General features: G+C 52.1%; 2 protein-coding genes across 2 annotated transcripts; both read right to left on the bottom strand.

Annotated features, from left to right (window-relative positions):
* Positions 1-5,754: 5,754 nt before the first annotated feature.
* LOC105205570 lies at positions 5,755-7,137 on the bottom strand. Its single transcript, XM_011174969.2, has 2 exons — positions 7,069-7,137; positions 5,755-7,023 (listed from the first exon to the last, which is right to left on the bottom strand). The coding sequence occupies exons 1-2, from the start codon at positions 7,135-7,137 to the stop codon at positions 5,755-5,757; spliced, it is 1,338 nt and encodes a 445-aa protein (XP_011173271.2).
* Positions 7,138-7,942: 805 nt separating this feature from the next.
* On the bottom strand, positions 7,943-10,312 carry LOC105205569. Its single transcript, XM_011174967.1, has one exon. It carries the CDS (start codon positions 10,310-10,312, stop codon positions 7,943-7,945), a length of 2,370 nt encoding a protein of 789 aa, XP_011173269.1.
* Between the last annotated feature and the right edge of the window lie 3,427 nt (positions 10,313-13,739).

Here is a 13,739-nt window from a genome sequence, read left to right on the forward strand (position 1 = left end):
GGAGCTGGTCTCCCCCCATCCCACGGAGGTGCGAGAGCAACGCCGCCGCACCCGGGACAGGAATCGATGGGTCCTGAAGAAACTTGACCCCGAAGCCCTCAAGGTCAGTCTCCTTGCCTCCACTTGGCCGGAGGGAGGAGCTGACCTCGGAGACGAGGAGGAGGCGGAGCGCCTATGCGCGGTGATGTAGCGCGCATGCAACGCCTCCATGCCCCGCAGCAGACCAATGGCGCGTCGTGCCGCCTACTGGTGGTCCGCCGAGCTCGCCGAACTGAGGCGGGCTACGGTGGCCGCCAGGTGGGCTCACACGCGCGCCAAGCGGCATGGAGAATGAGCTGAACAACGCCGAGGCGGTCCTCAGGGAAGCCAGGAAGGCCCTGAGGACCGCCATCGCGCGGGCGAAGGCCGCGGCCTGGGAGGAGCTACTCTCCGAGTTGGATCGCGACCCGTGGGGGAGGCCGTACAGAATAGAAACGAAGCGGCTCGGCCCATGGGCGCCTCCAGTCTCGGAGACGCTGGACCCCCAGTTCCTCGGAACGGTGGTGGACGCACTGTTCCTCACCAGGGGGAGGGACATACCGGAGAAGACCGGCCCTCCCCCGGGATGGACCGAGGAACTGGAGGTGTCCAGACACGAGATGGTAGCGGCCTTCGCCCGCATAAATGGAACGAAGGCGAAGGCGCCCGGGCTGGACGGAATATACGCCAAGGTCTGGGCCCGGGCGTCTTCGATTATCGGGGAGGCACTTCGTGTCACGTACACGAAGTGCCTCCGGGAAGGAACTTTCTCCAGGAGGTGGAAGAGGGCCCGGCTTGTCCTCCTCAAAAAGGAGGGCAAGCCAGCAGAGAGTCCCTCCGCATACAGGCCCCTTTGTATGCTGGATGATGCGGGCACGATCTTTGAGGGAATCATCGCCAACCGCATCATCCGGCATATGTCCCGGTATGGTCCCGAATTGTCCCCCGCACAATACGGGTTCCGAGAGGCGAGATCGACCGTCGATGCTATCAGACAGGTCCGGTCCCTCTCGGAATCCATCACGGGGGACGGGAAGGTAGCGTTGGCGATATCCTTGGATATCGCCAACGCCTTCAATAGTATCCCAAGGGGCGAGGTTGTGGCGGCGCTTAGCGAGCACTTTCGCTTGCCGCCCTACCTCGTCGCCATCGTTCGGGATTACTTCCGGGACAGGGTACTGGAGTTCCGGGAAAAAACCGGACGCCAGCAGCGGAGGGACATGTCGTGCGGCGTTCCGCAGGGGTCCGTGCTGGGCCCCCTGCTATGGAACGCTGCATACGACAAAATGCTCCGTGTGTTCCTGCCCCCTGGCTGCCACGTCGTTGGTTACGCGGACGACACGTTCGTGGTAGCCCGGGGAGCCTCCTGGGTGATGGTGATTGCCATGGGCAATTGGGCGTTGAACTGCGTCGTCGGCTCCATCAAGAGCCTGAGCTTGAGAGTGGCCCCGGAAAAGACGGAAGCCATCTTTTTCCATAATGGCTTCTCCCGGGTACCGCCCGGGCCTTCGTCCGGGTGGACAACACCCGGGTCCGAGTGGGGGCAACCCTTAAATACCTGGGGTTGCAATTGGACGGTCGCTGGGCCTTTGTCGAGCACTTCGACAAATTGGCCCAGCGATTGGGCAAAATGACAAACGCCCTCTTGGGGTTGATGCCCAATCTCCGAGGTCCGGGAGTAGGTGCGAGGCGCGCATACGCCTACGCGGCCATGGCTGGGGCCCTGTACGGTGCTCCGTTCTGGTTTCGCGAGGCGTTGTCCAGCCGCCGCATAAGAGACGTGCTGCACGCCGTGCAGCGGCGGCTGGCGCGGAGGATCGTGCGCGCCTATCGCACCGCCCCTAGCGCGGCGACCTTAGTACTGGCGGGGCTCTCCCCGGCGGAATTCACGGCCGACGCCCCGGCATGGTCATATGCCAGGGCTAAGGCCGTTCGCCTGCAGGGGGGAGGGGTTATTCCCAGGGTCACCGCGCTATTGCGAGAATGTGCTCGCCGGCGGGCCATGAGGTCTCTGCGGGATAGTCTCGCCAGTGACCCGCCGGCGGCGGGATCTTGGATCTTGGAGGCCGTCCTACCCCACTTGGACGAATGGATGGGCCGCCCTTGGGGCGGCTTGTCCTACCGCACGACACAGGTGCTCACCGGACATGGCTGCTTCGGTGAGTACCTGTGCAGAATAAGGAAGGAGCCGACGACGCAGTGCCATTGCGACGCCGAAAGGGACTCTGCGCAGCACACGCTGGAACACTGTCCAGCGTGGGAGGAGCTGCGCGGTGTCCTAAGAAGAGAAATCGGCGACGATCTCTCCCTGCGAGCCATCATTAGCCAGATGATCCGCAGGGAGATCGCTTGGGTCGCAGTCTCCTCCTTCTGCGAGCAAGTAATGCGGCAGAAGGAGGAGGCTGAAACCATCAGGGAGAGGAGGCCGGGGGGACGCATGCCCCCCGGCGACAACAACGACGACAAGGGCGGCCGGGACGGGGGCCATGATCCACCTTGGCTCCCCCGGCCGCTCCGAAGAAAAAGAAGGCCCGCTCCCCCCCGTTCTTCGGGCTGCAGTGGCCAGTCTGCCAAAAGGCGTCGAGGGGGCGGGCGATCAGCTGCCGTCGCCCCCTCCCTTCCCACAATCAGGGAGGAGGAGGAGAGCGACGGCGCTAACACAGAGAGGTGGCGACCCTCCTCCCCAACGGCTGCCGGTCCCGCCTTCGGGACGCTCAGTCGTGGGAGGAGGGAGGCCCTTCGTTATAATGTAGAACCCGGTGAGGCAGACCCTACCTGACGGTCCGGGGGGGACGACTCTGCGATGTAACGCGGAGCTGTACCCCCCCTCTGCCTCGCCGGGGGGGGAGAGAGAATTCTTTTTCCCTCTCCGCCCCCAGGGTAACCAGGAGGACCGCGCCGCCGTTTAGCGCGGCGCGCGAAGAGGCCCGGGGCTACGGCGGGGGCCGGATACCCCGGGCTTTACCCCCAAAAACCATTAGGGGAAGAGGCGGGAGGGGCTGGTGTCCCTCTCCCCCGACCTAGGGCAGATCAGGCCCACAAGCCCTGCCGGGTGCGCCCACGTTAGGTACACCCGGCGTGTCGAATCGGTCTAGGCCGACAGGGTCCGGGGGGCTCCTGAAGTATGCTGCACGCGTTCCCGGAGCCCCCCAGTCACGGACCAGGGCAGGACACCCGGAGAGGTTTTAGTGGGTATGTCCCCCCTCGTCGGCGGGGAAGAACCCCATATAACCACCAGGCCTCCCCCGGGGCCTGGGGTACGCGGTAACGCATTTCCTCTCCGTTATAAAAAAAAAAATAATAAAAGGGCTACGAAGCCCATATTAGGTTAACAGAGAACCGCTATGTTGCAAAAAGACCATACCGGATGTTTGATTCCGGACCATAATGAGATTGATAACTAAGTCAAAAACCTATTAGAAGCAAACTTTATAGAAACTTCCTGCTCACTTTTTGCGGCGCCAGTAACATTAGCTTATAAACGTGAAGGAAAAAAATCGAGACTGTATGGACTTCAGAACTCAACAAAATAGTGGTCCCCACAACCGTTTTCTCTCGTCGAAGACATTTTAGTAAAAACTTACGGGTGTTCCTTGTTTTCGACTCTGGATATCAATTCTGCATTCTGGTCTATATCTCTTTATGAAAAAGGTCGGTATAAAACGGCATTTGTAACACAGAACGGGCACTACCAATGGAAATGTCTCCCATTTGGCTTAAAGACATCCCCGGCAATATTCCAAAGAATACTCTCAAATATTCTTTTAAAAAAAAATTTACATCACTTCTGTTCGGTTTATATCGATGACATCATTATATTCTCAGAATCTCTGGAAGACCATATGCATCATCTGGAATCGGTCTTGATCGCGGTGGCGGGCGAGGGATTTTGTTTTAAATTTGAAAAATGTCACTTTGCACAAAAGTCAATCAAATATCTGGGACATATCCTGGAAGAGATTTCAGTAAAACCCCTACTAGACAACTTAATTGCAATTCGCGATTTCCTAGTTCCGCAGAACAAAATAATATCAGACAATTTTTGGGAAAGGCTAATTTCTATCATAAATACGTACCGAGGTCCACTCGGCTTTTGGAGCCGCTACATGCATTACTGCAAAAAGGAGTGGAATTCGAGTGGTTCGCTGATTGCGAACGGGCCTGGTAGCGCACTTCCCGCTGCAGGAAGGCATTCCCAAATAGTTTAATTTAAATTAAGTTAGGTTGCGAGAGGACGAGGAGTAGCAGAGCCGGGTGGTATAACGCGCACGCGATTAACGAGAGCGGACACTTTATTCGATTTTCGCACAGGTGTTTCTCTCTCGAAGTCGTACAGTAAGCTAAGGCTCGCGCTCGGAAAATCGCTGACCGAGGAGCCGATCAGGGGGGGGAGTGAGAAAAGGCGCGAGACTCGGAAACGCGACCGCCGAATCTTGCGACGTTCCGCGAGATGGAGATAAGGGTCTCAAATTCGCTACTGTCGAGGCCCCCCTACAAGCATTCGTAATGCTCGCATACGGAGCTCGAGCATCATTAAGGAGTGCCCGTTCGCGGCGACAATTCCGCACGAACATTCCGCCCGCCATCGCTCGAAGTGTCAGGATTGAGCGATCAAACAATAGAATAACTTGGTGCGGTCACAACCTAACATACGTGTCGCGATAGACACAAACGAGATTACAGGATAGAGGATAATACTGTAACCCAACTTGTCGGAGGTAAACACACCCAAAAATTCACAGACTTAAGTTAAAGGTTAACACAGTCGATATCACGATTCAGCAACCATGAGATGGCCGTCAAGAGGGCTTTAAAATTACAATTTCTTAAACACTAGTTGAATAAATTGAAAATGTTTGTAACTAATGAGACCAGAACGCATGACTAAGCAAAGTATTGAATTAAACTAATGAAACGAGTATATGTTACAAGATAAATTAGGCACCTGCAACACCTAGAGATTAAACACTCAGTGGCAGTTCAGAAAAATTGCGGGTATCTTTGGTAGACTAAAGTTAAGTTAACCAGTCACTATACACAAGAGAGTTCACATATCTTGAGCTCTCCTACTGAGCGCCGCCCGCTATGGAAGACTCAAATTGAGAAAACTTAACGAGTGTCTGCTCGTGTACCGGCAGCAGAATGAGTCTGTTGACGGATCGCACCAACTCCGACGTTGATGAGCGGATGGTGGCGACTCTCGTCAGCCCATCCTTCCCAGGATCAAGTTGCACCACTCTGGCCAGTGGCCACTTTGTCGGAGGAGCCAGCTTGTCCTTGAACAGGACCAAGTCTTCCACCTGAAGCTGCCGGTTTGGCTTAAGCCATTTTGCCCGCTGTTGCAGTTGAGCCAGGTAGTGAGACCGCCAGCGTCGCCAAAAGTGACTCCTCATCAGCCGAAGCGAATGCCAGCCGGAACAGGGTTGCCCTGCCTGATTGGTCTCCGTGAAAAGTTCCGGGGGAGCAACCAGAGGCCTTCCGATGATAAAGTGACCAGGTGTCAGGGCTGAGGCATTGTTAGGTTCTAGCTAAGCGCGCTGATCGGCCAAGAGTTTAGGCAGGCCTCTATACTAGCCAGCACGGTCGTCAGTTGCTCGTATATGAGCTTAGAGTTGCCAATGACTCTATGAAGATGACGTTTTATCGACTTCACGTTAGACTCCCAGATGCCCCCAAAGTTTGGAGCTCGAAGGGGGATGTATCGCCACTTCACTCCATCCGACGCCACGGCAGCCGCTACAGCTTGGCCGATGGCAGAGCTCTCCAAGAAGAGTCTATGCAGTTCGGCCTCGCTGGTGGCTTGAAGGTGGTACTGTTGTCGGTGTAGATGACCCGACAGAGACCACGCCGGACGGTAAAGCGACGGTATGCTGCTAAGAATGCGTCGGTGGTCAAGTCAGAGACCAGCTCCAAATGGATGGCCTTGACTACAAAGCACACAAACACCGCCACGTATCCTTTCGATTTCTTTTGACTTCGCCCGGGTGAAGCCTTTACCCAGAAGTAGCCGGCGAAGTCGACTCCAGAATGCGCAAATGGTAGGGCCGATTTAGCTCGGATGGCCAGCAGCGGTGCCATCTGCTGCTCGAGGGTGATGGCGTTGTGACGCGCGCACCTGACGCAACTCCGCACAATGCGTCGTATCGACGTGTTGGCGCGCAGGATCCAATACCTCTGCAATAGATAACTATGTACTAGTCTATAACCCCCATGGAGAGTAGAGATGTGAGCCTTGCGAATAAGGAGAGCGGTGACGTGATAGTCCTTGGGGAGAATGACAGGATGTTTCTCGGATTCCAAGAGAAAAGAGTTTTGCAGTCTGCCACCAACGCGGATCAACCCGTGAGTGTCGACAAATGGCAGAAGTCTACAAAGGGGGCTGCCAGATCGAACCTCCCCTCTCGAGGCCAGGCTCCGGAATTCTTTTGAGAACGCCTCCAGCCTGAGAAGTGTCGATGATCCGAAGGCTAGTTCCTGCTTCGAGTTGAGTAGCCAGCGGTGAACGTACGCGAGAATCGCGCACATCCTGTCAAAGGACGAAAATTTCCGCAGCCAGACGGAAAGTGGAAGGTCGGGTCGAGTCAGCCATACGTTAACTCGACCGCGCGACTCCAGTTCCGTGGCCTCGAGTACAATTTTGGAGGGCCAATCGGTCTGTGGCCGAGTCAGCCACTCAGGCCCGCTCCACCAGATCCCGGATTTCTGCAGCTGTCGCGGGGTACATCCCCTCGTAGCTAGGTCCGCAGGGTTCTGAACAGATTTGACGTGGCGCCAAACAGCAGTGGGCAGCAAGGTGGAAATCTCGCTGACCCTGTTCGCTACGTGTGCCTTCCACTTTGATGGATGCGACTGTAGCCAAGACAGAACTACTTGCGAGTTGCACCAGCAATGTATTTGCGCTGGTTGAGCTTCTAGTTGCGGCAGAGTGCCAGCGATCAGTCGCCCAAGAAGAAAAGCCCCACATAGCTCGAGTTTGGGAAAACTCACAGCCTTCAGAGGCGCCACCTAAGATTTGGCCATTATCAGTCGAGAGTGAGATGCTGCTGGTACCACAACGTAGAGGGTGGCTGCGAACGCACGCTCAGAAACGTCGCAGAAGGCGTGGAGATGCCACTCCATGATCTCACTGGTACCCAGCCAGCGTGAAATGTTTATGTCTTCCAGATCCGTCAGCTCCGTCCGGTATGTAAGCCAGGACTGTGCAAGTCAACCTGTGACTCGAGCGTTCCAGGCTGCACCTTGAAGCCACAGGCACTGAAGAAGCAGCTTCGCCCGTATGATCAGTGGACACACCCAGCCCACCGGGTCGAACAGCATGGCAATTTGAGACAAAATTGCGCGCTTTGTTACTGCAGGAGGTGACGGCGGAAACCGCACCTCGAAGTTGAAGACGTCCTTGTGAGGCAGCCACTTCAGGCCCAAGGTCGAGACTGCATCGCTTGCTGTGAGCCTCCTGTGATGCAGCGGATCAGCTGTACCGAGAAGGTCGGCGTGATTGGCAGCGCACTTGTCCACCGCCATTTCCGAGGAGGATAGGATGCCAACAAGTTCCGTATTAGCAGCTGCCGCTTTCTCGGGTGTGCCTTTCCCCGCCAAAAAATCGTCCACATAGCGAATTTTTCGGAGAAGCTTGGACCCGAGTGGGAAGCGATGCGCCTCCGCTTCAGCAAGGTCCAATAGACAGGCGTTGGCGTGAAACGGTACAGAGGTACCATATGTCACCGTGAGTAGGCGGTACGAAAGCAGCGGCGTCTCGGGTGAGAACCTCCAAAAGATGCGCTGCCATTCCAAATCCTGCCGGTGTATTAGCATCTGGCGAAACATTTTTACCACATCACAGGTAAATGCATACCGGAAGAAGCACCATCTCAACAGCACGACCAATAGATCCTCTTGCAACTTGGGACCAGCATGGAGCCTGGAATTAAATGAGACGCCTACCGCTCTTTCTAAGAGTGTTAAACACGACTCGAATTTTGCCACAGTCCCTTTTGAAAACGGGGTGATGTAGCAGATAATAGGCCTGGGTTGTTGCCACCTCGCTCTCCGGAACCACCTCCATATGGCCGAGGTTGATGTACTCGCGCATGAAGGTAGAGTATGCGGATGCGACGTCGGGTTGTTTGACAAATCGATGTTTGAGACGCATCATGCAGGCCCGCGGCGTCGTGTCGATTCCAGAAAATTGAGGGGTTTCGGAGAAGGGCAGCCGTACAACGTAGCGGCCCTCTCTGTTGAGGAAGGTCGTCTTCTTGAATTGGTCCCAACAGTCCTGGTCGCTCGGCGCCAGCTGAAGTACACGCGGGGCCTCCTCTGTCTCCCAGAACCTGGCCACGGCTTTAGTAAGCTCATAGTCGACGGAGACGTGATGCACGGAAGTCCTTTCGCTGAGATCATTGTTCGGTTCTGCGCTGCCCATGAGGACCCAACCAAAGACGGTCTCGTGCGCTATCGGAGCCTCAAGAGGATTGACAGCCTTCTGCACTCCAGGTAGCATAGCGGCGCCAAAGACTGCCAAGCCGAGGATGCAGTCCACTCTGCTAGGCGCTCCGTAGTGAGGGTCGGCTAGGTAAAGGCCGTCAAGATTGCTCCACCTCTCCGGAGGCTTGACCTGCCGTTTGGACACCAGATTGGAGACCTTCTTCAACACCAGAGCTGGGAACTTAAGTGACAAATTAGCGTCTTGTTGCGATTTCAGAATGAGTCCGACTCGACTCTGAACAACGGCATTTGGAGTGCCGCCCGTGCCATTGACAATGACGTGAGCGGGTTTGCGCTTCAAGTTGAGCGCCTGGGCAACGTAATCCGAAACGATGCATTGCTCTGCGCAGGAATCCAGGAGCACGCGCGCAGTCAGAGACACCCCAGTCTCAGATTGCAAGGTGACTACGGCCGTCGTTAGAAGTTGCTCAGTGCCGCAGTACTCACTAAGAATCTGAGGAGAGCTGGATGTAACATGCGTGGTGGTTTCCCCTGAGGATTCGGAGAGATGTTGCGTTGTAGATCCGGAATGCTGTCCGTCTTGGCAAAGTCGCATGTGGTGTAACCCAGCGCACACGAGACACCCTTGAGATTTGCACTCGTTGACCTTGTGACGGTTGCTGAGGCAATTCGTGCAAAGACCTTTGTTGACAGCAAGGTGCTTTCGTTTGCCCCGCAAAAGAACGGCAAAGCCCTTGCACCTGCTAATGAAATGTGGTCCTTGACAATGCGCACAGGAACCAGGGTCCAAGGACTTCGAACTGTTCGATTTTGAAGAGGAGGAAACTGTCGTGTAAACAGCGGTGCTTTTCCCCTTTGGTTGCTTGCCCGAGCTTCTCTGCTGACCGTTAGAAGATTTGCCCTTGGAATCTGCTGATGCCTGAGTTACGGCCTCGACTCTGTCCAAGGTCTGGATCCATTCTTCAAGGAACTTCTTGAAAAGTTCAAACTTCGGGAAGGAACCGTCCTGAAGGGTTTCAACCTGCTTCGCCCAATCCATGCGTGTTGCAGGAACTAACTTGGACTCGATGCATTGAATGAACACCATATCCCAGTGTTCAACAGGAAGCTTTAGTGACGCCTTGAAGGCGTATATGCTTTCGTTAGCCGTATTGAGAAGGCCACTCAAATGCGCGCTTGTCTCCTTAGTCGACGAAGGCAGCGCGAGCAACGCATAGAAGTGAGTGAAAAACCTAAGAAAAATGTTGTCGTATCGACTGCAGAGCAACTCCCAGGCAGTAGTAAAATTCTCTCCGGTGACCTCCTGTCCCTTGAGCTTGCCTCCAGCCTCTCCTTCTAGGGAGTTGAGAAGATGCTGAAATTTAATGACCGCGGTTATGCTCGGATCGTTCAAGACAAGCGATTGAAATTTGCTCTTGAAGCTCTGCCAATCCCTCTGAGTCCTGTCGAATTTTGGGAGCTTGACGCGTTCGAGTTGGGAAGTCGAGGTTGAAACGATTGAACCAGATCGGCACGCAGGTCCACCGCTTAGCACAGGCATCGTTCTCGCGGCAATGCGCTCGGTTAGCCACGACTTCGCCGACATATAGGCCAACAACCTTGACTCATAGAAGTTCTCCTTGAAATATGTGCAACCCTTGAGTTCCTCGGCATGAGGAAAGAGCACATAATCTCTTGACTGGAAATTTTTCCAATAATCTTCAAAGAGACAATCTCGCGTTTGATAATCGCTTAGCGTCATGTCCTTCGCTGCCTTCTGTTTAGAGGTGTTTGCCTGAAAGTTCGCGATCAGCTCGAGGTCACGCTTCTGACGCGCCAAGGTCTGGTCAATTTTCGCACGCTCCAACGGCATAATGTAGAAGACAGCGCGTTTTAAAATTAAATTTGCGCCAAATAACGGCGCGAATAAAATTTAAGGCGCGTATTGTTTCAGCACCGTCGCGGAAGGAAAGTAAACAAGAGTCTGGCCGCGAACAAATAATGCGAGTCGACGGAAAAAATCAGCAAATGTTGCACAAATATTGCACGAGTCAGCAAATATCGTACGAATTCCGCAGATCGCGCAAGGAGATGAGACATTAAATGCGAGCAAGCGTCCAATACGGAGCACGCTGTAGCATGCACGTTCACGGGTGTGCGAGCGAGAGCGCTGCACGCTGGAACGCCAGTGGAGAGAGAGAGAGCAACCGATTTCGCACCGTGCTTCGAGCGAGCGAGACACGTGCGCGAGGCGTGTAGATGCGTGAAGCGTAGATGCCGGTATCGTCCCTTACCGCGCCGCTCCCCTCTTACCAAGCTTACGTTGCTTGCGGGGGGGGGGTGCTCGGGGACGATGTCCACGTTCCGCCGTTGATCCTCCGGTTGGCCCGAGCTCGTTTACGAGTCAAGGTTTTTGCACACTGCTTCTTTCTTAATGTCCTGCTCTACGGCGCGTGCAAGCACGCACGGCAACACGGCGTGAGCGAGTGTAGAAAGCCTGGAGACCGACTCCTGGTGCTCCGCACGGCTATGTCCTCGCTCCCAGTCAACATTCTGATGTACCGTGCACTTGCGAGTCCGCACACACACACACGCGCGACGCGCCAAAGACGAAGAGTTCACAGGATGCACGGAATGTTCGTCAGGAACCGTGCCGGCATCTAAGATGGCTCACAAAACCGCGTGGCGAGTTGCCGGCCTATCGCTCGTCCTTGCTCCGATTCCAACGCCGTTGGTATCCGGCTCGAAGGACCAAAAATTATGGTGGCGCACTTTCCGCTGCAGGAAGACGTTCCCCAATAGTTTAGTTTAAATTAAGTTAGGTTGCAAGAGGACGAGGAGTAACAGAGCCGGGTGGTATAACGCGCACGCGATTAACGAGAGCGGACACTTTATTCGATTTTTGCACAGGTGTTTCTCTCTCGAAGTCGTACAGTAAGCTAAAGCTCGCGCTCGGAAAATCGCTGACCGAGGAGCCGATCAGGAGGGAGAAAAGACGCGAGGGTCGGGAACGCGACCGCCGAATCTTGCGACGTTCCCGAGATGAAGATAAGGGTCTCAAATTCGCTACTGTTGAAACCCCCCTACGAGCATTCGTAATGCTCGCATACGGAGCTCGAGCATCATTAAGGAGTGCCCGTTCGCGGCGACAATTCCGCGCAAACGGGGCCTTCCAAGACATTAAGAATCATCTTTGCTCAGAGCCGATTCTTGCGATTTACACTCCGAAATTAGATGTTATTATTCAAACAGACGCAAGCCTCGAAGGTGTGGGTGCAATATTGAAACAGAAACAGCAAAATGGAGATGTAAAACCGGTGGCGTACTTTTAAAAAAAACTAAATAATGCACAAAAAAAGAAAAAAGCAATATATTTAGAGTGTTTAGCGGTCAGGGAAGCCATCCGTTATTGGCAACACTGGTTGATTGGAAAGAGGTTTACAGTCTTCACCGACCATAAACCCCTTGAAAATCTGAATATAAAAACCAGAACGGATGAGAAACTTGGGGACTTGACTCTCTATTTATCGCAATTTGATTTCAACATAAAATACACCCCGGGATCACAAAACCAAGAAGCTGATTGTGTTTCTCGAAATCCAGTCGTATAAGCAAATAGTGAAAATGAAAAAGAAATAAAAACAATGAACCTTATAACTATCGAACTACGTAAAGATCAGAATAGTATCAAAAAAGAAAATCCCGACAATTATGAATTAATATCGGAGTCGGGAATAAAAATGATAAAAATCAAAAACAAAAAGAAAATATTAATATCTTCTGCACTAGCGAAAAAATTAATAAGAATATGCCATATAAATTAAGGCCATATAAATAAAAATCAAATTAGAAACATGTTAGGAAAATATTACTATATTACAAAACTTGATCAAATGATTGAGAATCTGATTTTGAAATGTAAAATATGCATAGAGAACAAAACGAGAAAAGGGGCAAAACTGCGACTTTTTTCACAGTTAGGCCCAGCAAAAAACCTCTTAGAAATAGTATCGTTAGATACGATTAGAAGATTCGTTGGTAACAATTCCACAAAAAAATATCTCCATCTTTTGGTTGATCACTTCACTCGTTTAGCTTTCATTGTAACATCCACAACTCAAAAGCCAAAAGATTTTATACAACTAGTAAACAAAGTTACGAGTTTTGGAAAGATTGATGAAATTCTAGCGGATCAATACAGCGGGATAAATTTAGAAGAATTAAAAAAACTACTCCGAAAATTAAATATTATACAAAATTAACTTTCACAGCAGTAAATTGTCTATTCTCAAACGGATTAAATGAAAGTCTCAATCAAACTTTGGTTAATCGCATCCGATGTAAACAAAACTCAGAACCGAACAGACCATGGTCAATGCTGGCAGAGGAGGCAGTGGAAGAGTATAACAACACTGTCCACTCCTCAACAGGTTTCTCGCCAGTATACCTGCTCCTAGGTAAAGAGCCGGAATTAATACCGCAAGAACTTTGAAAAAAATCGTATTTACAAGTTGATCGAGAAATAGCGTTCCAAAATTCACAAAGATCACGAGATAAAAATTTCAGGAGAATTAATAAGAACAGAAAACACTATAACTTTAAAGTAAGCGATCTTGTGTTTGTGAACGTCGGAAACAAATTGAACAGAGGAAAACTCGATAAAATACGAAAAGGACTTTATAAAATTTTAAAGAAAGTTTCAAATACGAAGTAAATACCGAAAAAAAACAGCGGAATCAAATCGTCATTATATATCCAAATTGATTCCGATCAGGACTGCTGTTGCAGAGATTCTTTCCCTGGACCGATCCTCGGTCTCGCCGTTAGGGGGGGGGGATGTAAGGTATACCTTATGTGGAAACATCCCCACCCCATATAAACACGCGCTAGCCGCGGACACAGCGCCGTTCCGTTAGGAAATTGATTTGTAGCACGCCGCGAGTGAGTGACGCGAGTAATATTGACATGTGCCCGTGATGATTGTTCCCACGATGATCGAGTATGATTAATCCGCATTTTATAGTGCAATTTCTTTGTAATTAAAACCATTCATTTTGGTAAGATTATTCCGGGGTCATTGGAATCCTGAGACGAGCCCTTACCTGTTGAATAATGACATCTTTTTCTTCGGCTTCTTCAGGTAAGGACTCGACCACGTGTTCATTATAGTATTAGAATTATTAATGTTTAATTGTTGATTTAGACATATTTGTATCTTTTCATAAAATATATTACTCCAGATTTTTGGAAGAAACACCGAAGTTGCACGTTATTCTACAGTGATTGAACCACACCCTTAC

This window comes from Solenopsis invicta, chromosome 8 (assembly GCF_016802725.1).
Source record: "Solenopsis invicta isolate M01_SB chromosome 8, UNIL_Sinv_3.0, whole genome shotgun sequence".
NCBI lineage: Eukaryota > Metazoa > Arthropoda > Insecta > Hymenoptera > Formicidae > Solenopsis > Solenopsis invicta.

Excerpts from the sequence above, each read along its gene's own strand:
- LOC105205569 (XM_011174967.1), bottom strand. The coding sequence starts at position 10,312 with ATGCCGTTGGAGCGTGCGAAAATTGACCAGACCTTGGCGCGTCAGAAG.
- LOC105205570 (XM_011174969.2), bottom strand. The coding sequence starts at position 7,137 with ATGGAGTGGCATCTCCACGCCTTCTGCGACGTTTCTGAGCGTGCGTTC. Across the intron at positions 7,024-7,068 it reads CAGCCACCCTCTACGTTGTG|GTGGCGCCTCTGAAGGCTGT; the intron begins GTACCAGCAGCA and ends GCCAAATCTTAG.